This window comes from Oncorhynchus gorbuscha, linkage group LG12 (assembly GCF_021184085.1).
Source record: "Oncorhynchus gorbuscha isolate QuinsamMale2020 ecotype Even-year linkage group LG12, OgorEven_v1.0, whole genome shotgun sequence".
Taxonomy (NCBI): domain Eukaryota; kingdom Metazoa; phylum Chordata; class Actinopteri; order Salmoniformes; family Salmonidae; genus Oncorhynchus; species Oncorhynchus gorbuscha.
In genome coordinates, this window is record NC_060184.1 from 24,501,015 (window position 1) to 24,527,307 (window position 26,293).

Consider the following 26,293-nt stretch of genomic DNA (forward strand, 5'->3'; position numbering starts at 1 on the left):
GGTCCCGGGGATCGAACCCACTACCCTGGCGTTACAAGCGCCATGCTCTACCAACTGAGCTACACAGGACCTCTACACAGCTACACATAAATGTGGTGTCTAGTGTGACACCACATTTATGAAAATCCATCACACACACATAGAGATATTAGCTGCATAGCATACCCGATACCCACTCACCCTAAGAAAGTAGTTGCAAAGGTAAGCTCATGTTCATGAACAGCATTGATCCATGTACAGCGTAGCATATATAAACATTCTATTAATCCAGTAAAAGGCCTTGCGACTTTGACCATACCCGAGGTGTCTGATGCTCAGAGGTATTATTGTAGAACCGTACGGAAGTAAACATGATTTTTGGTTGGGAGAGGGAGACGGGGGATGTACAGGGAGCGCCATGCAGAGGCTGGTGTCCTCTCAGAACCAGCTGAACGGTGCGTGTACATTGGGTTGGCTCTCTGGAGGGACATGAAAGAGGCTTCAGACCTGGAATAGAAATCAAAGACGCCTGTCTGTAGCATCACCACGCCTACCCCCATGGCTACACAGTACGAACACCTACTTACTAAATCCATAAGTGGATGCAGAAACCCACCTCTTGTTTATAGCCAGGCAGGGTCACAGTGAGTGGCATGTCTCCGGCATTTAGACAGACAGCCTGGAGGAGACATACAAGCAGATGTGAAGATTCAGGAGGGTGTCCTGAGGTGGTCTTTGATGGGAAAAGTTCATCAGGTTTTACATATTTCACCAAGACAAAATAACATGGTAGTTAGTTATTCCCTCTGACCACATTGTCTACCACCATCATCTATGAAACACAGAGAATTACAACAATAGGCAGTATAGATTTTAGCATCTTTTATAAGAGTTTTTTTGGCAATTTAAATCTTATAGGAGAAAGAAGCAACCAAAAATAAAACAATTCCAAAATGAAAGTCCAATAAGCCCCAGAAATGAATAATGGAAAGCAACAGATACAATGTAAGAGATATAAACTTTATAGATCTCATGGAGGAAAGACACAATGCACTGAGTTAATTTCTGTATAAGACACAATGCCACAGAAAAGATCTGAAACCAAACTGGAGTACACATTGTCCAGGCGTTTGTGACCTCACTTCCCGGTCTGCTCTGTCAGAGGAAGGACGTGACAACGACAATCAGTCTGGAGTTGAAGCGTGTGAAAAGTTGCAATATTCCTCTTTTGACAACAATGACGACAACATCGACACAGTCCAACTCACTGACATGGAGAGAGCTGAACCAATCAGAGTTCTGAATAATCTTCAATAGCCAAGACCATCACCTCTGGAGAACGGTCCTGGTGTTGCATATTTCATAATAAATTACTCTGTAGAGATTTCACGTATCGTTCGGACAATCTGACTGACTGAACAGGCTGGTTACAAAAAGGCAGTTCTTTTCACTTGCATATGGGAGGGAGATTTGTCCCAAACCCACACCACTCAAGTCTCTTCTGTGTGTGTGTGTGTGTGTGTGTGTGTGAGGGGGGTGATTCACAGCCTCTCAATGTCCCTGTACTTCTTCCTCAGGATGGAGACCTGGTCCTTGAAAAGCACAGGGTCCAGTCTCATCTGGGAGTGCAGCAGAGGCATGAACCCAAACCAGCCGCTGAATGAGTTCATACAGGTCTGTCTCTGGGAAAAGTGGTCCGGATCGGCCCACCGGGACGTCTTAGAACCCTGTGTACAGACAGAGGAAATATGTCAGTTCAGCACGTCAACCATAAGACTCACTGACTGCTTCAGTGTAAAAGCAGAAACATATATTGGGAGGAGGATGGTACATTAGATCTGTGTTGCCTGAAGCAGCTCATATCTACTCGATACATACACACAAAACAAACTACATCTAAAAAAGGTTGTATTTTTCTGCCTTTTAACTCCCATTCAACTGATAAAGTGTTGACCAAAATCTCCATAATCTCCATCAAACTTCCCCACTTTCCTGTGTGATCTTGTGCAAGGCAACACATCTTACAGCCCTGACTGCAGTGGAACAATTGTCCTGGAAAGGGAAAGGGCCTTAAGATACTATGTATGGAAAGAGATGGGAGTAAATCCAGCACTGGTACACTGCTGCCTACACAATTAAGACGATCATATGGCCGATAGTGCCGAGTCATCGTGCTGCCGGAAGCTGGGCCATCAATCAGACCTGCCGTGGGCCGGCCCCGGCCCAGCCCACACACACACCCCGAAACGGGGAATCACAGAGGGAGACTGTCAGCATGCTGCAACCTCCTCCCTCCTCCACCTCTCTCTGGATGCTCCTGAGTGAACCATTCTGCAATCCTGCAGTCACTCCACTCTCATGGCTGCAATTATAGGCCCATTTCAGACAACTTGAGAATGGGCCCTGTCCCAAGCACTGGATACCGGATATGAGCTTGTGGCTTCCATTGAAAGTGGCTGTTGGTGAATGATATATGCTGGGCAAACACGGTTTGACGGACGGCACCACACACATACAGTTACCAAAGAAACATACTGTACCTGCTGCATCATGGTTTCCTTGTACTGCTTCTTCTGGGTGACTTTAATAGGTGGGAGCTTAGTGACAGCAGAAACCAGGAAGTTCATGAGGATGTCCTCACAGTTGGCCATCTGATCCACCATGGTGAGAAGGCTGGTTGGCAAGTAGTGAGTGTACAGGTAGTGATAATACCTAGGAACACAGAGAGGAAGCGAGATGGATCCAGGAATAAAAAAAAAATGTAATGACAGTCTTTATGGAAACAGAAAATGTGTCGGTGAACTTTTCAAATGTTGACAAAACTAAATACGTTAGACAAGGTGGGATTTTTGTGTTGGTAATACTAACGATGCAAGAAATGTTGGTGGAACTGCTTTTATGCGCAAATATCTATATAATAACCATCATATTGGAGTCATGAGATAACATGCTGTGTGGTCCTCCCACTACGACTCATCCAGAAAGCATGTGGTTTATTAGGCTACAGATTAAATAAGTTATGATGAACTTCACAAGGTTATGAGCTTGATGCTCCTTTCAATAAATATAGATGGTTTTATTCTGGTGACATGATCATCGATGCTTGACTGCCGTTTGACCAATAAAATAATCTAGCCCTTTTGTCCATAATAACCTCTTCATGTAGGTAATACCCGCATTGTATCTGCCAGCTGCTGTCTCGAGAGCATGTGCCAATACCAGAGTGGGCATACTCGCTATATAATGCAAATACTTTTGTGAGAAAACCATCAGTAGAATCGAAAATGGAAACCCATTTACTGCTCAACATTACATTACATTCAGTCATCCAGCAGACACTCCCTGTCAAGGATCTCTCCGGAACTTTCATCACGCACACCTGTCCCCTATTCCCACTGATTAGTATTTGTATATATGCGCCCTTTGGTTTCCATTGGGCCGTCCATTATTGTTCAATGTCCGTTGGTGCGTGCGAGTACCTGTGCTGTATGTTTTGGGATTTTGTGCCCTTGTGGATTGCGCAGATGATTAGGGGTCTTGTCCTGTGTGTTAATCATTGTGAGCATGTGTATTTCTTACACGGCACGCCATAACTTGGGACGTAATAAAAAAAACGATTACCTGTCTCCTGTATCATTGTTACCAGTGTGACACATTCAGAGCAACCCACAGGAGCAAACAGGGTCAAGTGCCCCGCCCGAGGGCAACAAGGACAGATCCTCCACCCATTAGAAACTGGGACCGGAACCAGCAACCTCTCGGCCACCGGCCCCAAGCTCCCAACCGCCAGGTCACCAACTATCCAAGACCCCCCCCCCCCCCCCCCCCACACAGTTCCCCTCGAGAGCTGACCCTCAACCATCCAAGATCCCTCGCCATCCCATCCCCCTAAGCCACGGTCCCCCTTCGACCCAACCACAACCACCACCCACCTAATGCGCCAACAACCAACAAAAAGAGAAAATCAAAAGAAAACAGAAAACAACAATGCAAGAAAAGGACCTGAAGGACAACAATAATCTAATCAGCAAGGCCAACTGAATACGATTGAGTGCACGTGTGGCACTATTTACATGTGTGTATGTGTCCGTGTGTATGGATGTGTACGCGCGTACAAGCGCTTACGTAGCATCAGCCTCAGGCAAACAGGCATTGGATGGAACATCGTTCATTTTCAGTGTCAGTTAAACTTATTTTTGTTTGGTTTATTTTGACTTTATTTTTGACTTTTATCTTTGACCGTTATTCTATCTCACCGCCCAGAAAGTTCACTCCCACTTGTCTCCAGTTCCACATCTTAACCTTCATCTTCCCTCAGCCCATCCCATCTATCTCTGCTGGCCACCCCCTTCGGATTTCTACCAGCCATATATCTTTCAACTATGCTGTGATGTTTGATAAACAATTAGAATCTATCTAAGCAAATATAAACCACAGATTACGAGTTGAAGATAAATACTTTTACTAAGAGTATTAGTATATTAGTAATTCACTGACCAGGCCTCTCCAAATCTCCCAAAAATGCTATTTCTATTGTCAATTTTATATTAATGTTCTGCTTTTTCAGCCATTCCTGAGACTGAGACCAGAAACAGGCTTCCTGAGGGCAATAACAGAACAAATGGTCTATTGATTCTGTATCCTCGCAACAAAATCTGCAGAGCTGCGATGGTTGTATGCCCCAAATATTCAACACTTTGTTGGTGGCAAGAATTCAGTACAATCATTTTTGCTGAAAAGCAAGAAGTCTTGAATCTTGTGTCATTTTATACTGTATATCAACTCATACACCCTTTTAACTTGTATTTTTTTTGGTATTTGGGAATTTAAATCTTGCACAGTCTTTTATCCACAACAAATCAATTTCATGGAAACATCTTTGGTGGGAAAATGCGCATATTGTTTTTACGCGGATTTTAGAATATTCCCATGAAAATCTGTTGTCAATTGGATGGAAACCTAGCTATAGACATACTGCATAGTATAATATTAATGCACAATATTGCAAATGGAAACAGCGGTGCCTAAAAGGAAATCAAATGTCCCTAATTCTATTTTCAGTGCCATTTCCTGAATGTTCACCATTTCTCTGGATAGTGCCATTGTCGTTTTCTATTCACTGAGTCACAGAATATGGGTGGTAATCTGTCTGGTGGATACATCTGGCAGAATGTATGTTTATTAAGTTGGGGGCCCTGGCTGTATGGCTGACATAGGATCAACTGCATCACTTCTTGTCTGTGGTGACACATGGGCTTCAGTTAAGTTAGGGAGTCACTCTGTTTAGATCCAGAGGCTTCAGACTCATGCCTCATCTCCCCCAAGTTCCAAATTCCTGTTTTATTTTTCCCCCTCTCCTACTCCTCCTCCGGAGCCCCACTGGGCTCTTGGCCTCTGCGGCATCAGTGCCTTGCCCAACTGCCGAGCCGAGCGGTACATCACTGTCAGCCTAGTGAAGGTGAGGTGTCGCAGCCAAGGTCTGCCGTCAGCACCGTTTGTCTGTCTCATCCATGCAGGAAAGATGAGAACAAGACCCTTTGAGACAAACTGTGAGCCCAGGCTGGGCTGCGAAGCTATTGATCTATGTGATGTTGTTATCAGTGATCTTGTCAACGTTGTCCTTTTTCTGATCTGACTATTATATTCAGCTTTGTTCATGTTGATACTTTTGGATAGAAAAAGTAGCAATCTAATCAAGGACACTGATTTGTTAATTGCGTTGATCTGATAGAATTATTCTACACTTTCTACTGGTGAATATCTGGTAGAAACACTTGTCACTTGATTATTAGCACAATGCCTCAGTAGACAGCCTGTTGAGAGCCTTGAGTCCTGAATAATAGAGGCATTTTGAAAACACACAATAGAACAATGAAAAATGACTAGGAGAACTGTCTATCTGCAACTGCCCGGAAAGACTATGACTTCAAATCTCTCATGAGAGGAAAAGACTTCCCAATTCAATTTGCTGCATGGCTTAATACTTTCTATTCATTTTGATGATGCATTGCATTTCACAATCAAATCTTTCACGGAAAAAGGAAGTAAAAAACATAATACTTTATTTCCTTTTCTATTAAAGCTTATGTGCAACAAATGTCAGCGGTGTGAGGAAGTCAGATGAGTTTTCTAAATGGCACTTACTGTACTGAAGGAAGTAGACGTCTCCTGAATAAAACACAATGTGTGAACCAGTATTGCAGTCTGTCTGTGGCAACTTGTCTGCTGGTACAGAACAATACAAACCTAATCACACCCATCCGTGATAAGAGTAAGTGACAAGTGCAGGAGAAAGAGCTCACAGAGTTGCTGCTATACAGTGGGAGGATGTTAACAGGCACCAATATGTCTTAGGGATTTTTATAGTCACCTCGCATGTGCTCAAAGTAAATTGTGTCTTTCCGCTTGGACAGTTTTTCATGGCCCCTACACCACTCATAGAGAGCAGGCAGGGGAAGTGACTGTACCTGTGATAGAATGCAGCCCCTGTGAGGACCATGGAGTACTCATTAGTCCACTTGGAGGTGTAGCCCCATCTTGATTTGCTGCCATCCCAGTAATGGCTGCGTGCTGGGTAGCCCACAATTCTGTCTGGGAAACTGTGCCAGACAATGAAGGCAAAGTCAACCTGCGGTTCAGAGGAAAGGAAAACATCTTAGAAAATCCCTTATAGACAGATTTACTTATGCATTAGATGAGCAACAACAACTGCAGTACAATGTAGCAAAAGAGTAGATGGAATTCCAAGATTGTTCTTCTCAGGTACAAACAGTCACTCAGGTCAAGAGAATGTGAAGAACACCACATAGTATAATACACATGCTGACTCTACTTTGCTGTGGGCACAGCGCAACATTAATTTCCAAAATGCTACAGAGAGCAGAGCCTAAAAAATGGATAGTCCCCTAAAACAACCAAACATCTCTCAGCTTCTGTCATGATGTGTGCGCATAATTATGAAGGAATGAGACTACAAATCTGAGGAAAAGGTTGGAAACATCTCTCTTAATGTAGCCTTTGATTAATTGCTGTGTTAGCCATTACCTCAGCACAGGATTTATGATATCATGCAAATAATTTGCCTTCAGGAATTACACTCCTATAATGCCCTGATTGTGCCTCGCATCATTTGTGACAGACTGTGATTTGGCCCATTCATAATGTGTCTTAGTTAATTATGGATTGGAAATAGGGAGGAAGAAAAATGACAGGCGCAGAGGGAGAATGCTACCGTATGCGTGCAGAAAGCCTTTCCAAGGGCAACATACATTGATCCCATGTAATACATAAGATGGTTTCTGAATATGGGTTCTGAGGAGTCTACAAACAGATCCATCACAAATCTCTACTGGCATATCATTTACCTGTGCCATTTGATGTGATCTGTTATTAAATGAGATAAAAGTATAGTCGTATAGGAAAGACAGACTCCGCATTTGGTTTCTAGCGTATACAGTAGGATGACTTCTCTAGTATGAACTGAAAGTAAAGTCAATTTCAGACATTGATAGATCTTGTTAAATGACCAAGATCATGTCCTAGTGCATGTTTCCATGCAGTCATATCTACCCTTGATATGATATTCCACTGGATCCCTGGAGAACATTTGACAAGCTGACTGTTTTACGGTTATATGTGCCCTGCTTTCTCATGGGCAGCCAGACAGTGTCATGATAGGAACATTCATATTCCACACCGTATTCTCTCTTAAAGCTTAATCATGTGATTAATGAGTTGAAACAATGCAATTATGAATTATGTTCAGTCACTGTTCCATATAGTTATTGTAATATGAAAAGTCCCATTAAAAGTGCTATACTTGCTCACATTTCAGTTCGTTTCAATTAAAATGCTTTCAATGTTTAAAGGGCAATTATTGAGACAGATTATTAAGCAGATGAGGGATTTGCTGTGACTGGTTTTGGAATTTCTGACAGAGGGCTCTTCCTTTTCCCCCCTGAAATATCCTCATAAAACTTTTGTAGCATTAGTTCTTTAATCTTGTACCACTATAAAATGTAAGTGGATCCTCTTGCAAGGCAGAGGTGAAATTGATTTGCTGCAATTAATAAAATATAAAATAGATGAATAATACATTGCAGGTCTCTTACACACAGAGACTCAGAATACACTAAGGATTGGGTCTTTACTCACTGACATCTTCCAATTTGGATAGCTGAAAGGTGAATATTGGCTATAAACCTTTTACATTTCACCTGCATGAAACATCTTAATTAAAGTCTTGTTGTGGCTCTTAACTTAATGCTAGCTTTTCCTACTAGCAATGACTCTGCTGATAACTACATTATTGAGAGGAAATGTACTTGCTACGACTGTGATTTGTGGTTGTCTCACCCAGTTATCTTAAGATGAATGCACACATTTGAAATCACTCTGCTAAGACCTAAATGACTCAAATGTAAATGTCAAAATGTTAATGGAGGTAATGGATGGGGTGAATTACACCAAAAAGAGAAACATAGCCTACTCTGTCTGTCTGTCTGTCTGTCTGTCTGTCTGTCTGTCTGTCTGTCTGTCTGTCTGTCTGTCTGTCTGTCTGTCTGTCTGTCTGTCTGTCTGTCTGTCTGTCTGTCTGTCTGTCTGTCTGTCTGTCTGTCTGTCTGTCTGTCTGTCTGTCTGTCTGTCTGTCTGTCTGTCTGTCTGTCTACCATGTGTCAAAAAGGTATGAGGCAAATACATGTGGAACAATCATTACACTGACATGTTGGTCAGTTTTGAAGTTTCCCAAAGCAGAATCTTTTCTCACTTTGATTTACAGCAGAAATGTTATTGATTCACACAGAAGTAATACAGCATGTGCTTAGAAGAGAGAGCAGCAGATGCAGAAAACAACTATAGTGACTCAACCACCAAGACTCTAATTTGATGCCGAAACAATGGATTTCCTAATGAGCATAATTTAACAAGTTTAATATTTGGAACAAGATAAACCACTCCAAATACAACTTGTACATTGTGTCAGACACAAACAATGTCAACATTTCCAAGGGCTCAGCCAAAATAATTCTCCACACGTTTTAAACTTTTGATTAAAAAAGAGCGAACATAATCTTCACACAGAGGCAACTGCTGCTTTGGTTCATTTAGTTATTATTTTTTATTTTTTACAACTGCCAGCAAAATGAGCCACTAGTGCTTTTCCTTTTCCAAGACATGAAGCTTAATCAAACTGTGACTTCATGGTTTGACAGTCTAATGATCTTCGCAGAGACTAGCATGCCGGAGAGGTAATAGGTTTCACAAACCTTCTGATTGCTTGAAACAACTTGGGCATTCATTAGTTTCTCATTCCAGGACAGATGGTGAATACATGTTTTTTGAATTGGCACCATGGTCACCGAATTTGCATTTCACAGCATGGGAAGATCCTTTCGCTAACTACATCCAGATAACGAAAACATTGGGAGGAAAATGCCCTCATTTGAGATATTTGGCAGCTTCCAGTCAGTGATGCAATAACAAGACTTAACAGGAATCTTAAATACTTTTTTTCCCATTTAGAGGGGCAATCAATCCGTCCTCACCACGAGAAGTGAATTAGTTATTAAGCTATGATTGACAAATTAACTCCAATGGGGTCCCCCCCTCAAGTGTCTCTTGTGGACAAGGGGTGTTGAAATGACCCCATCAATATTATCCTGTAATGTAACATACACAGGGGAAGAGACACTCGGAGACAGGTACCAGACCATTTCACTGATACCATTTAATGGAGAAACATAGGGGTGGAATTTATCAGATGAGGCAAGACATCCCTGTGGGTTTAGAGATGTACTTGTTAGAGAGGATAGAATTCTCTCTACTGTGAATGATTAGTGTGAAGTGTGGGCATCCACCTGGACCACACACTTGATCTACTAATATAACCTGTCACCTTGCTCCACCTCCCTCTGTCTTGACTGATTTCTTCTACGGTAGCTCATGATACCAGTGACTTTCAATGTAGTGTGCGGCCTGGGCCTCAGTGCCAGTTTAAACGTTAGACCAGAGCACTTATTTTGAAATACCCAACTTGGAGTTGCTCCATTAGGCCATTCTCTAACGGAGTAACATTAATGGGAACGAGCAATTAAAAAGAGCTTTAGCGCTTTGCTGATTCTGCAATGTGCAAATATTATACAGGGACTAATTGAATAGCAGAAATGAGAATTAACAGGACCAAAATGCAGGCCCAGAAACAGAGCATAGCATTACAACAAGGGCAGCAACACGGCACACTGCATAACAACAGACTACAAACAAAACATGGAGTTGCTTTGAAGATGAAGGAAGTCAGTTGGTGTACATCTCCACACCCCTGGGAGAAGGAATACTTTCAAGAAACTGTCTGGAAGTTCTGTCACTTCTTCAAGTTGCTGCTAAATCTCACCAGTTGGTACCGTTGTGGATGTCAATGTCAGATAAAAGAGAAAGGAAATGCTGTAGCTGATCATACAATGTTAATTGTTGGGTTATTTTCACACACAGATGTGGGACTCTGTTCAACCTGGCCAGCTCTCTGTTTAAACCTGCCTGGTTGTTTTTCCCATAATCAAATTAAATCAGAGAATGAAATCAGACTCCCCTCACAGGTATTTTCAAGTTCTCACAATAAAGTGTGGAGGGGAAAGACACTACATAAACATTGCTAGATGAAGGTTGATTGATTCTGGTCTTTGAATGTTAAAGCCCCAGGTAGAATAGGGAGACAGAGAGGGAATGATAACTAATCCTCCTACCTCATTAGTCGACAAGACAGAGTCCTCGTCCAGACTGAGGACAGCATCTGTGAGGATCACTTCATGGGGGAAAAAGCGACTGCTCATTGTCTGTTGAGAGAGAGAGGGAGAGAGAGAGAGAGAGGTGGTTGTCAATGGCTGCCATCGCGCAATCAACAATCCATCGGCTCTGGTGTCAGTACCTCTGACTGTGTGTGGGGACCTATTCAATCACAAGTTGAAGTATTTCAGGTACCTTTAAATGGGCTCATCCAGAAATTACAAGAGAGGAGTCACCATTTCATTTTGGATAAAAAGATGGACAAATGATTTAATCACTTCATCCTGACTCACCCAGAGAGTAACCTTAATCTTCTTCATTTGAAATGTAATTGCATTGCTTTAGCCCTCCCTAACAATCCATAGAAGGCCAAGCTTTGTTATTTTAGGCCTGAAATTCCACTCTTGTGTAGGCTACTTCTGGGAAGCTCCTATTATTGAAGGACTTTTCATTTTAAGGAGAAAATATTGCTCTGATTATTGGATGAAAAACCTTCTGTGGAGTATGTGGGTGAAGGCCAACTAGAGATTAAAAAAATAAACACCACAATGGCCTGGCAGTATCTTCTGCCCAAAGCCCCACTTCACAATAAGACTTGTCCTTACTAATACAGTGCAATTATAGTGTAGGCACACAATGAAAACATTTCTTTGCAATTATGACATTATTAATGAAACACCTCAAAATTGTATCTCCAGTGTTATTGTCTGTGGACATTTAACGTCTAAGACATTTTCGAGGCGTTTCTATTTGAAACGACTGATGGGCTGTTTCTCTCTCAGCAGCCAGTGTTATTGGTAGTTTGCCTGCTGCACAGTATGTCCTGTAATATTAGGGAGCACACACATGGCAGAAGTGACTTGTCAGCAGTGGCCTCCTGAGAGGGATGTCTGGGTAATCCCCTTCACTGTCACTCTCTCTGGGAGGCTGCCGGCCAGAGTGTGTGGTGTGGTGCATCCTCACTAAACTCCCCCTGCCTGCCTGTCTCCCACCCTGCAATGCTCTTGACACCAAGTTTATGGGGTTAATGTACCTGCTGTATTACCCATACCTCCCTCTCTCCTCCTCAACCTCACTGGCTGCTCATTCCTCATATAAGGAAGTTATCGAGCAAAACCTGTTGACTTGGATATTAGCCTTGCCTTGGGTTGGCTGCTCTAGAGCAAGTGGATGTGGCTGTGCTATCGACAGGGCCTCTGCCATTACTTTGCCGCGGCAGTGGCAGCGGCTGACTCCAGGTGCTGTGGACTCGCATCATTATGGCTTAATGGGTCCTTTTCAATGCAACACTATTTCCTATTCACTTGAACTATCCCTGCCCGGTGCGTCATAGCAGGATAATAGTGGCAGTGTATCGCTGGCAGGGCCAGCTCTGCGCCGAGCCAAGTCTCTTGGCTCAGGAGAGCATTTCATGGTGCCTATTGAAAAGTCATTTACCAGCTGAGGGCTTGATTAAACGAGGAGCATTGGGATACTTTAAGAGTCGTTTAGGAGTCGTGTGGCAAAAAGCTCTCCTAAAGAACATATTGAGAGAGATAGAGTGGCAAAGTACAGGCTCTCTGTTCATTACACCTATTATACACTGAGTAATCAGCCATCTATCAGCTGTGGAGGGCCCTTGGGATGAATGATAGCATCAGACCGGACTCTCAATGACAATGATACACATTCAGGTAACAAGACTAGTTTCCTGAAACAGATAGAGAGTATGGGGGGTTGCTTCTTCTGATAGGCAGCTGCTGTATGTAGGCTGGTTGGATGGGCAGCGATGCTCCCCATCCAACCTGGAGAGGACTTGCAGCGAAGAATGGGAGAAACTCCCCAAATACAGCTGTGACAAGCTTGTAGCATCATACCCAAGAAGACTCGAGGTTGTAATCACTGCCAAAGGTGCTTCAACAAAGTCCTGAGTAAAGGGTCTGAATAGTTATGTAAATGAGGTATTTCAGTTTTTTATTTGTAAGCAATTAGTAAACAGTTCTATAAAACAGTTTTTGCTTTGTCATTATGGGGTATTGTGTGTAGATTGATAAGGAAAAAGACAATGTAATACATTTTAGAATAAGGCTGTAACGTAACAAAATGTGTAAAAAGTCAAGTGGTCTGAATACTTTCAGAATGCACTGTACACAGCAAGTATAAAGGTGCAGGGAAATGCTTGTGCGTTAGCTCCCTCCACATTACAGTACAATATCTCTTCCTCAATTACCTCGTACCCCTCCACATCGACTCGGTACTGGTATATAGCCAAGTTATCGTCCCGCATTGTGTATTTATTCCTTGTGGTATTATTATTTTTCTACATTTTCTATTTCCTTTCTCTCTGCACTGTTGGTAAGAGCCTGTAAATAAGAATTTCAGTGTTAGTCATCACTTGTTGTTTACGAAGCATGTGTAACGCCTGTCCTCTTCTTCTGACGAGGAGGAGTAGGAGAGATCGGACCAATGTGCAGTGTGGTAAGTGTCCATATCGTTACTTTATTTACAAGAACATTAAACTACAAAATAACAACGTGAAATAGCGAAACAAACGAAACAGTCCCGTGTGGCACAAACACTCACCCGGAAAATAATCACCCACAACTCAAAAGTGAAACCAGGCTACCTAAGTATGATTCTCAATCAGGGACAACGATTGACAGCTGCCTCTGATTGAGAACCATACCAGGCCAAACACAGAAATCCCAAATCATAGAAAAAGGAACATAGACAACCCACCCAACTCACGCCCTGACCATACTAAACAAAGACATAACAAAAGAACTAATGTCAGAACGTGACAGCATGTGACAAATAAAATGTATTTTTCCTGAAGAGATAGTGGTAGCCCTTGATCTTGTTGTTCTGATCTGTTAATTTTATTGTGTCATGTGATGTTTTATATGATTATAAAATGGGGCGGTTTGGATATTCCCATTGCTAGTCTATCCTGCCCATGATATGCTAGACAACATACACATGGCCACATTCCTAAAAAGTGCCATCGTTTCTGTCGTTACCTAGCAATGCACTACTACTTTTACAGATCTACTGTCATCTGCCGAGCCATGCAAGTTAGAAACTTGATATCCACTATAAAAAGCCTCCACAGCAACCATTTTGTTTGCCATCGCAACCTGCAAAGTTCTGGAACTATCAACCAGCGCTTGGGTAGTTTTGCTTGACATGGCAGTCAATATGAATAGAACTAATGACCAGAAAAGGCCTAAAATTGCACTTGACAACCAGTGTTATTGAATGTAGCATCATGTTTAGTTGAAAAATGTACGGTTTGGGAAAGAATCTTGCTTTTCAAATCAAATCAAATGTTATTTTTCCACATACAAATGGTTTGCAGATGTTAATGCCAGTGTGCTTCTAATACACCCACAGCTAAAGGGGTGAATGAGAATATGTACATGTAAGTATATGGATGAGCGATGGCTGAGCGACATAGTCAAGATGCAATAGATGGTATAAAATACAGTATATACATGTTATATGAGTAATGTAAGATATGTAAAATTATTAAAGTGGCATTATTTAGAGTGCATTGTATAAAGTGACTAGTGATCCATTTATTAAAGTGGCCAGTGATTGGGTCTCAATATAGGCAGCAGCCTCTTTGAGTGGTTGCAGTTTAACAGTCTAATGGCCTTGAGATAGAAGCTGTTGTTCAGTCTCTCGGTCCCAGCTTTGATGCACCTCTACTAACCTCACCTTCTGGATGGTAGCTGTGTGAACAGGCAGTGGATTGGGTGGGTGATGTCCTTAATGATCTTTTTGGCCTTCCTGTGACATCTGGTGCTGTAGGTGTCGTGGAGGGCAGGTAGTTTTCCTCTGGTGATGTGTTGAGCAGACCACACCACCCTCTGGAGAGCCTTGCGGTCGAGGGCGGTACAGTTGCCGTACCAGACTGTGATACAACCCGACAGGATGCTCTCGATTGTGCATCTGTAAAAGTTTGTTAGGGTTTTGGGTGACAAGCCAAATTTCTTCAGCCTCCTGAGGTTGAAGAGGCGCTGTTGTGACTTCTTTACCACACTGTCTGTGTGAGTGGACCATTTCAGTTTGTCTGTGATATGTATGCCGAGGAACTTCAAGCTTTCCACCTCCACTGCTGTCCCTTCAATGTGGATAGGGGGGTGCTCCCTCTGCTGTTTCCTGAAGTCCACGATCATCTCCTTTGTTTCGTTGATGTTGAGTGAGAGGTTGTTTTCCTGACACCACACTCCGAGTGCCCTCACCTCCTCCCTGTGGGCTGTCTTGTCATTGTTGGTAATCAAGTCCACTACTGTTGTGTCGTCTACAAACCTGATGATTGAGTCGGAGGCGTGCATGGTCCCGCAGTCACGGGTGGACAGGGAGTACAGGTGGGGGCTGAGCACGCACCTTTGTGGGGCCCCAGTGTTGAGGGTCAGCGAAGTGGAGATACTGTTTCCTACTTTCACCACCTGGGGGCGGCCCATCAGAAAGTTCAGTACCCAATTGCACAGGGCGGCGTTGAGACCCAGGGCCTCTAGCTTGATGATGAGCTTGGAGGGTACTCTGGTGTTGAATGCTGAGCTGTAGTCAATTAACAGCATTCTTACATAGGTATTTCTTTTGTCCAGATGGGATAGGGCAGTGTGCAGTGTGATGGCGATTGCGTCATCTGTGGGTGGTATGCAAACTGAAGTGGATCTAGGGTGGCCAGTAAGGTGGAGGTGATATGATCCTTGACTAGTTTTAATGCTGGTAGCCTGTTGTATAAAAGCAATACACTTGAGTCAATGTGTTATGACATTTTTATCATGGCTGTGGCGGTCTATTCCACTCTGCTTGCCTCGTGGCTATGACCACGTCACAGCCATGATAAAAATGTCATAACACATGGCCTCATGTATTATTGCTTAAGTTATGTATATTTAGTCTCGCAGTCTCCTGGGCTTGATTGAATAAGACCAGTTTAAAACACTTGGGCTGCAGCGGTAACCCTCATGGGACTGTAAATACATTTTACACAAGAAATGCATATTTTAATGATAATTCTCCTACCACAGCTTTAGGGATCAGTGCCTTCTGTATTAACTATTGATCTGCCGGCCAGGCTAATATGATGTGGACGACCTAATCCATTACCCTAAATGCAGGCTTTATAGAGCTGCCTGTAATTATGCATATTTAGAGGATTTTAATTATTTAAGGGTATTTATATAAACGAGGAGAAGGGGACTCCAGCTTTAATAGCTCCATGTATGTTCATAGACAAATTTCTTCCGTGAAATTCAAATTAATCCGTTGCTATTACTCGCTAACTATTACTCGGATATCCAAGGGCGAAGATATTTTTTCAAAATAGAAATGAATAGCAAATATCACAATGTGAAATGAGTATGCAGTGTGCCTCTTTAGTTGAGAATAGTTTCATCAAACAGTGCCAAATTTGAAAAGATTCTACATGACATGGATTCCTTTAATCTCAATAAGCTCGAATGTCTATCAGCATGCCAGCGACGCTGTCTGAATTTCACTGTTTTTTCAGCGTAAAGCCTGGAGGATACTCACTAAAGCACTCTTACTGGTGTGTATCAAACATAATTTTTACCTCTACTGAGGGAGTTATCAACACTCTTCACAACATTAAGTGGTATTCGTTTAGCTTGCAGTGCACCTTGCCTTACTGTATTAATGGTCTGCATTGACGATTAGCATACTCTCTGTATAATGTTCAATGAATTGCTCTAATTTCCCCATATAGGTATGTTCTGATGGTTACACACTGCTCTGGTTATCAGGCTACCCAGCTGTTGTTGTTGTTGTTGTTGTATCGCTCACCCCTCTTCACCCGCAGCTCTCCCATCAGGTCTGTATATACTCTGGAGCTCAGATTCCAATACACATCTTTAGGGACTGTTTGTCCTTCAGTCTGCCCATCTCTCTCTCTCTCTCTCTCTCTCTCTCGCCCTCTCCTCCTCCCTGTGTCTGTCTCCCTCCGCCTCCTCTGTCGCAGAGCCCACCGTCTTCGCCGTCTTCTCATGGAGACAGTGGCAAAGGGTTTTGATCTGTCACTGTCCTTTCCTTCCTTTCTCTCCCTGGTCAGTGTCAATGGGTTTTTCCTCTAGGCAGATATACAGGGACGTAGCACTGAGTCACCTGGTGAAAATGTGGCATCACCCTTATCTCCATTGACTCGTGTTTCTTCAAGGCCAATCTTTAGAGGCTTGTCAATGGTTTTCTTTACGGGTTAATCATATTTGATGCTTGACACATTCATAGTCAAAGTTCAAAGTTCAGCAGAGAAAATGATTTCAATGGCTCAAGTGTCATTTCCAAGATACATTTTTGTCAAAGCCCATCTCTGTACATAATTCATAGTATCATAGTGGGGTAAACATACACTTCATGAAATTGCATGAAGTTGTAATTTTGAAAAGCTTGTTCAGATATTAAATATTCATATTATTTACAGTGACTGTCAACTAAAATTGCATTATGTTTGATAAAGATGCCACATAAGCAGAACTCAACTCTAAAGTCATGACTCAGCTAAATATTAAGCCACAAATCAAGTGTCTGTCGTTTGTTATTTGCTACCTGTGGCCCTTACTCCTTAGCCTTTTGACCTCTCTCTCACAAATCAAATCAAATTTTATTTCTCACGTGTGCCGAATACAACAACCTTATCGTGAAATGCTATCAAGCTGTCTAGCCTGCCTTAGGAGACTGAGGATGGAGGATGTTTTATTGTCACAAACACCGGATAGGTGCAGTGAAATGTGTTGTTTTACAAGGTCAGCCATAGTAGCACCGCACCACCACTGGAGCAAATTTGGGTTAAGTGCCTTGCTCAAGGGCACAGCTTGGGTAGTCGAACCAGCGACATTTCACTAGGCTACCTGCAGTCCTGTGGGAGCGTGTGTTCTGACCTCACTGCATATGGATCCTTCGTCACCTACCCCAAGGGCAGAGGGAGCCCCAGACACGCCATATAGTACAGCCCAGGGATAACCTCAACCTGCCCAGTGGCCCAAGAACCCTGACTGGCCCACAGAAACCCAGCTCCTTTGTGAACTTCCTTTACCATTGCTGTTTACACAGACTCTGTTCGGAGTTTAAGGGAATGTGAAGTGAGATATTTCAGCTGAACTTGGATAATTTGTATCATGCAGGTATGCTTTTTTTGCAATAGAAATAGATTTCCTCCACTTTGTGTACCATTTTCTATTTTTTATTTGTATTGTTTTGCTTCAAAGTGCAATCATGTCTCATTATTCCTCAATGTAACGGTCGTCGTAGGTGGAAGAAGGAGAGAACCAAGGTGCAGCGTGGTAAGTGTTCATGTCGTACATTTAATCAAAAACTGAACACTAAACAAAATAACAATGACAGAGAATGAACCAGTTCTGTCAGGTGATACACACAAAACAGAAAACAACTACCCACAAGTCAAGGGCGAAACCAGGCTGCCTAAGTATGGTTCTCAATCAGAGACAACGATTGACAGCTGCCTCTGATTGGGAACCATACCAGGCCAAACACATAGAAATACAAACATAGAACAAAACATAGAATACCCACCCACATCACACCCTGACCAAACTAAAAATAGAAACATACAAAGCAATCTACGGTCAGGGCGTGACACTCAATTGTAGTATACAGATTGATTTGATTGCAGGTTTGGCTATAAGGATATTGTGAATCCAAGTTGTGAATGAAAACTGACCCCTCGAATGGCCTAATCACCATGCAGACTGGATTTAGTGGGGGCCTACTTGAACTCTGCCCTGTAACATTTAACACATAAAGTATATCCTGAATGAATGGACTGAATTGATTCTGAGGATCAACTCATGAATTGAAAACTCAGGGTGCCAAGCAGGGAATTATTATTGAAAGTAACAATTAATTAAGGTGACAGAATTGTTCAGGGACAACAAATGACACCCTGAGTGACCATAGATCACCTCGTATACATGGTTAGACAAATGACCGCCCTGAGGAGAAAATGGTAGAGTGCTCCAAAGCATTTGACTAACCCAATTACTATGCTTTGCAAGAGATCAAATATCTAACGCTTTGAAAGACTCACTTTATTTAATTGATCTGTTCTTATTAACCACGTTCCCTTCTGATAAGACATCTTGTTATCCAGGCTGTATATGAATTATCAGTTGATGAAAATGGCTATCAGACAAGGATGGGGAGCTGGAGGTGCTAATGAGAAAGTGAGCCCTTCTTGAGTCGTTGCATCGCAGGACAGGAACACACTCAGCCAGCCAGCCACCCACACACAGCTGTGGAGATGCTACTGTAGAGATCTCACATGTACACCGACGCACACAATCACACACACACCCCACAAGTCAGTGAAGGGCTTAGCTCCAAGCCATCAGGCTTGGGATTGAGTGGCAGGTCTGTCGAGAGCAAGGATAGTGATCTAATGGCAGCTGGCTATAAAGTGATCCATGGCACGAATGCGGGCCAACTTAATTAGCCTTCAAATGGAAACGAAAATTGAAGGAACGAGATGAGGGGACCTATTTTTAGATGTGTTACTTTCCTGAGGACACAAACATGGAGGAAAAATCGATAACATAATATGCTGGATTTTGATCAAATGCTGCTGGTGACCTCTACTCAGGGCTGATTAGTGCAGTCCATTGAAATACAAAAATGATATATTACGACGGAGGGGAGAGGGACTGTGGTTCATTAAGGCCCTTTCACTGCAGCCAGTGTTTTCCCTTGTCTATCACACAATGCATTCATGCAACAGCATGAAATGATGCCCCTGCTTTTCATACAAGCTTGCTAAAAAGGAAAATAGTGTAAACATAATGGAAAGTATATGACCGAAAACACCATAAATGGGGTCTAGGTTACAGTGTAATTTCAATGAGCCTAAATAAATAGGTGACATGTAGGAAAACACTGCTTAAATGTTTCAACTGAATGCCGGCCTTGAGGGGAGATAAACTATTTAGGACACCAGATAATAAGAGCCTCTTTAGATATTCTGTCCCCCTGACAAACATACAATTACTTTGCTTTTTTCACAGATGATATGAGGGACAACAAAAGATGCACAATTGCAGAACACGGAACACATCCACCATTAGCCTTTCCTCAGTCTCTTGGCAGTGCTCTGATTCAGTGTGATGTGAACGTTTGACTCGCTGGTTTCAACACATTGAAACTCTTATTGTTTGGGGAGAGAGCTGTGGAGAATTTACTACTCTGGAGCAGCTGTCTTGTTAGGCTAGAATACTCAAAGAGTATTAAAAGCTTTTAGAAAAGCTGTTTATTGTTATAATGGGAACACATTTTTCCCATTGCCGTGTTTACCACATGAGAACAAACAGTATCAATTAAGGGATCTGCCATTGGGTTTTAGGGTCCTGCTCCTGCCTCAGTGGGGCGGCATGGAGTACTGGCCTCGTGTTAGGACAACAGCTGGGCTGCTGCGGGTTATGGAAAAACTGAGAAGTGTGTGTCTGTGTGTGTGTGTTGTGTGAGAGAGAGCGTGGGGGGTGGGTTGACTGAATTCTGTGGTAAGCAGCAAGCATGACACTGCTGATTGGAATTTCACTTTGGCTTTGAGTAGGAGATATTTATGAAGCTAGCGATTAAAGGGATAGTTCACCCAAATTGCAAAAGGACACATTGGTTTCCAAGCAGTCTGTAGAAAATGTATGACAGCAATCCATGCTTTGGTTTTGTTTCCATGGCTAACGTTTTAGCATTTGTGATACAAATCCCATTTTATGTCATGGGACTGACTTTAGCATGTTTTGCTCATCATGTTCAAATCATCTATAAGTGACTGTTGATCTTCACAATCAATTTGAGATACCTTCGATTGATTTGGACATGATGCATGAACAATTCTAATATCAGTCATATGACTTGAATGGTATTTGTGCCACAAACGCTAAATGTTAGCATTTGGAAACAGTGCCAGGGAAACTAAAGAATGGATTACTGTCATACCTTGTCCATAGACTGCTTACTGGGTAAGGAAATCATGGAAAGTGTGTAATTTGGGTGAACGCTCTCTTTAAGTGAATGGAGCGCTCCAAATAAAACAATCGGAGTGATTATTTGGACTCAATGAAGGGTTGGATGAATTCATACTGTCAGCGCAATAGCGTTTCATCAGAATATTTCGATTGAAACCACATTACTGTGTTTAAGAAGCTTGCATTCAGTTAGAGCATTTGTCCTGTTTGGAAGTATGATGTCTGGTGTACTAACTCCTATTGTTTTAAAAGCTCATAAGAACATCACTGCAAAGTGGTACCTTTAGCACTACTAAAATGATTCAGCTGAGGCTTGGCACAGTAATGGCATTGTGATGGACTGGTGTTTTATCCAGAGTGTGCCTGGAACAGTCCTGGAAGCAGCCTCAAGCTGCTTCATGGCTCAACAGTCAGGGTAAACTAAGCTCAGATTCCAGGAGACAGACTTGCACCCAGTTCCAAAAAGGACAAATTAAAGAAAAGCTTGAAAGGATTTTATTAGAAATGTACGACTGCATTTTATGTCCCCTGACTTTAAAGTGGAACTGACAGAGTTGTTGCAACATGAAAACGTATTCAAATCTGTTCATATACACCCAGGAAGAATTTGACAGATTATATATTGTATTTTTTTAAACATTTTCTGACAAGCGGGCACTTCGATATAGTGATTTTCACATTTTCATAAATTCTTAGAATGTTTGGCATTTGTGAAAATTCGAAAGCATTATAGAGTGGGAAAGCGGCTGTGCGTTTGGACAATTAATAGACACTGCAGTAAATAAAACCGAATAAATACATCTGTCTCGTCAAGGACCAGAGTCTATGCAAAGCGGTGAGCCATAGCCAATCAGAGCTACAGTAGGCCTTTATGCAAATAAGCAATTTGCCACACGGGCTTGTCATCATTCACTTTGAACTGGACTGTGTGTTTACAGGCTGTAGCAACAGTGCGACTTTAGATCATTAGAACGCATTCGCCAAAAGCCACAAAATACACCTGAATGGATTTTTGCAAATATGTAAATACCACGGGAGCCCTTTTACATTTGGTAACTTTACAGTCCTATTGATTTAATTTTATTAATTTATTTCACCTTTATTAACCAGGTAAGCTAATTGAGAACAAGTTCTCATTTACAACTGCGACCTGGCCAAGATAAAGCAAAGCAGTGCGACACAAACAACAACAGAGAGTTACACATGGAATAAACAAGCATACAGTCAATAACACAATAGAAAAAAAGGAAAGTCTATACACAGTGTGTGCAAATGGCTTGAGGAGGTAAGGCAATAAATAGGCCATAATAGCGAAGTAGTTACAATTGAGCAAATTATCACTGGAGTGATAGATGAGGAGATTATGATGTGCAAGTGGTGTGCAAGTGGTGGTACTGGTGTGCAAAAGAGCAGAAAAATAAATAAAAATAATATGGGGATGAGGTAGGTAGATTGGCTGGGCTATTTACAGGTGGTTATGTACAGCTGCAGCAATCGGTTAGCTGCTCAGATAGCTGATGTTTAAAGTTAGTGAGGGAAATATAAGTCTCCAGCTTCAGCGATTTTTGCAATTCGTTCCAGTCATTGGCAGCAGAGAACTGGAAGGAAAGGCGGCCAAAGGACGTGTTGGCTTTGGGGATGACCAGTGGAATATACCTGCTAGAGCGCGTGCTACGGGTGGGTGTTGTTATCGTGACCAGTGAGCTGAGATAAGGCGGAGCTTTACCTAACATCGACTTATAGATAACCTGGAGCCAGTGGGTCTGGCGACGAATATGTAGCGAGGGCCAGCCGACTAGAGCATACAGGTCGCAGTGGTGGGTGTTATAAGGGGCTTTGGTAACAAAACTGATGGCACTGTGATAGACTGCATCCAGTTTGCTGAGTAGAGTATTGGAAGCTATTTTGTAAATTATTGGTAGGATAGTCAGTTTTACGAGGGTATGTTAGGAGGCTTTGTTGCGAAATAGGAAGCCGATTCTAGATTTAATTTTAATGAAACCACCATGAAAGTTATGCACATCCCTCAGTTATGCACATCAACAACAACATAATCAACAACATTTTAATGTTTTTATTTTACCTTTATTTAACTAGGCAAGTCAGTTAAGAAGAAATTCTTATTTTCAATGATAGCCTAGGAACAGTGGGTTAACTGCCTGTTCAGGGGTAGAACGACAGATTTGTACCTTATCAGCTCAGGGATATGAACTTGCAACCTTTCGGTTACATGTCCAACGCTCTAAAGAGATGAGCTAAAATCTAATGAGGGAAAATTAGATAAACCCTCTCCCCCCTTTTTCAACTAGTTGACCATCAGAATTGCACTGATAAACGATGGGGAATAGTAGCCTGCTTGTCCTTCTGCAGCTTGCCTGCCAATGCATGCTGGTCCCAACCCACATTTTTACAAATGAATGGGAATTTGCATGCCTGCCCACCCATTTGATCAATGCCAAAAACATTTGATTGACAACTAGCTCAGGTTGCGTTCATAAATTGCCTCAGAGTGCTGTCAGATTATCTGTTCATAAATTCAGAGCGTTTTGCAGTCAGTCACCCAAGCTAACTGGCTAAAGTTGGCTAGCTTGCTAGCTACTTCCAGACACAAATGAGAGAACACCTCTGACCATTTTACTCGCCCTATCAGAGCTAGTTAGGCTGTTTACATGTTATCTAGAGCGTTCGTAACTATCTTACTTTTTTTGCCTACGTTTACTGACACTAGTCGTATTCAGCGGGTGTCATAAATTCTTCAGTTATTTTGCGCTCTGACACACTCAGACGAGAGTGCTCTGAAATGGTAGTAGATAGCCACATTGAATGTATGAACGCAAGAGATATGCTACGTGAATAATAGTCGTTCTATTTCAGCATAGAAATTCATATTTTTTGCTAGCTAGCCAAATGACACCTGCCTCTAGCTGAAGCCACCGAAAAACAACATGACACCCTCCCAGCAAAATAGCTAGCCAGCCAACGTTAGGCTCGGTGTTTTTACCTTGCAAAATAAATAGCTACATAAATAGATACGCTAGCCTATTAGCCACGTTATGACTGACTTGTGATCATTGTCCTTGCTTATTTGATTGTATTGACATTCCCAGCTTTAGTTAAATTTGTCTTGGGTTTTTTCAGAAACGTGGGTTTTTGAAAAAAACTGAAACTGAAACCGTGCATCCTGAATGTGTGGAGGCAGCAAACAATGTACCAGGCCAGTTGTGATTTACAACCTGATAGCAATATTTTTTGAACGTGAAATAAATATATTGGTGTCAGTTCTCCTCAACAGCCATGCTCATTCCCTCAATGATTAAGACTCAACAAAACACATTAAAATCGACAAAACATGTAATCTTAACACCCGCATAACTAGGAAATCTCATACCTTTCTCTCTCCCTCAATGACAGTGATAGGCACGGTGGTGGAGGGCCACTTGCTCTTCGGAGGTAAAGGCTTGTCACAATTCCACAGCACAATTATCTGCAAACAAAACAATTAAATAAAATCTTAATTCAAAAGAGCATAGACCCCGAACATATAACCAATGTTTTTTTTAGCAGCGGATATATAGCGAAAATAAGTATGTCCATTATAAACTGGGTGGTTCGAGCCCTGAATGTTAATTGGCTGAACACTGTGGTATATCAGACCATATACCATGGGTATGACATAACATTTCCTTTTACTCTTCTAATTACCAGTTTATAATTTGCAATAAAGCACCTCAGGGGTTTGTGTGATATGTCCAATATACCATGGCTAAGGGCTATATCCAGGTATCCTAAGAACAGCCCTGAGCCGGGGAGACATGACATGCCGTATAGCTATAAAGCTTTATGCTATATCCCATAAGATAAACTTCCACTGACTTCGAGTTACAGTATAAAAATGAATGGTCTGCATCCCTGCTGTTTCGCCTTAGCTCACGGGTCATAGGTCTGAGCTCTCACCTGTGCACAGAACTTGGATTTGGCAACAGCGATGACGAGCTTGACTATGGGCTGCAGCTGAGATTGGAGAGGAGTCACGGCCTGGATAACAGCAGTGAACTCCTGGGACGGGATCTTACCTGCAACCACACAGAGAGACATAAACCTTAACACAAACCTTCAGACGCACACCTTAATACACACCTTCAGACACAACTTAACACACGCACCTCAAGACATTAACCTTTCTGACACACACCTTCAGAAGGGACAGACTGGACTCTCCATTCCATCCACCTCATCAAGCATAAATGGACACCCAGTGCACTTACAGCATCCCTATCAATCTCTTTGACACAGGGCTGTGGACTCTCTGACCTCTCTGGTGTAATGGGCTCTATTTATGGATTTACCCTGATGCTATGTGGTGCCTCTAGAAGACCTATTTTGGACCCTGATCATCAAACGATGCCTTCTTGATGTGGGACGTGATAGCAAACTTGTGCTGGCTGTTTGTATGTGTCCATTTGATGAGCATAGCATTTACCTGAATAGGTTTGTTCTTTGCAGACATTGTTGCATAAGCAAAGAAATCTGTAGAAAATCTCTGCCGATCATCTTCAAAGGAGGATTCAGTATTGCATTAGGACCACACGAGTCCCATTGGGCGACGTACAATTGGCCCGGAGTCGTCCGGGTTATTAGGGGAGGGTTTGACCGGGGTAGATCGTTATTGTAAAATAAGAATTTGTTCTTAAATAACTTGCCTAGTTAAATATCTAAAAAAATATAATAATTATCATCCGGTCATCAAAATCCCATAAGCCTTAAACTATTTTACTCTGGCAACACTTTTGTAGAAGAAATGTTTCCTCCGGGAAACACCACAGTCATTTCTGGCAGCAGTTTTAAGTGCACTTCAAACAAATGTTCGAATCAAACATTAAACTGCAAATGTACCAAGCAGACAGGGGAAACATATTTTCAATTTCAACAAGGTATGTTAAGCATTGATCCAACATTACTGTTCCTTTTAGAACACACCAACAGCTGTCGCAGAGTAGGCTGTTAGTCCCACATTTGTCAAAAAAGAGCCTTGTATAATGGCCCCTCTTATCTTGAGAGTCTGCCCTTTGCAGGATACCTTACTGTATGCCTAGTGAAGCGGGGTGTCATGTTGGTTATTAGCCTTTATGCTTGTTACTGGCCTTAGCGAAGGAGCTCTAGAACTCGTCATTAGAAAGGTTCAGTGTGATCTGAAACACGCTCAGAAACTAGACCTCATTAATATTGACAGAACGAAGTCAAACTGTACTATGGTAATAGAAGGAAAAAAATCCCACTGATTGCAATGAACCGTGCCGGGGAAGTGAAGAGGTGGGGTGACGAGGGTAAGTGTTACCGCTTTTTCACACGAGGTGGTGGTAAACAAATCACTCTTCTTCTAGCAACATCCTGGAGATAGTCCTTCTGTACACTGCCGAATCGGCATTACAGAATGGGAGAAGCCTGTGTGGAACTGCATATGCAGCAGTCGGATAATTCACATAATTTTGTGTACCCTGCCAATCTAATCCGAGGATTTAGACAATATATCATTTCCTCATGTGAAAAGCTAT

The 26,293-nt window shown here is 42.2% G+C and overlaps 1 protein-coding gene across 5 annotated transcripts in view; it reads right to left on the reverse strand.

The window, feature by feature from the left end:
- Positions 1-978: 978 nt before the first annotated feature.
- Positions 979-26,293, reverse strand: part of LOC123990750 (exostosin-1-like) — a 339,641-nt gene continuing 314,326 nt past the window's right edge. For all 5 annotated transcript variants that reach the window (XM_046291580.1, XM_046291577.1, XM_046291576.1 and 2 more), the window contains exons 7-12: positions 24,696-24,814; positions 24,130-24,225; positions 10,719-10,808; positions 6,447-6,607; positions 2,520-2,691; positions 979-1,706 (exon numbers count right to left, since the gene is read on the reverse strand). In XM_046291580.1, the coding sequence (XP_046147536.1) occupies positions 1,521-1,706; positions 2,520-2,691; positions 6,447-6,607; positions 10,719-10,808; positions 24,130-24,225; positions 24,696-24,814 (824 nt within the window). In that variant the 3' untranslated portion in view covers positions 979-1,520. The remainder of the gene's footprint in view (positions 1,707-2,519; positions 2,692-6,446; positions 6,608-10,718; positions 10,809-24,129; positions 24,226-24,695; positions 24,815-26,293) is intronic.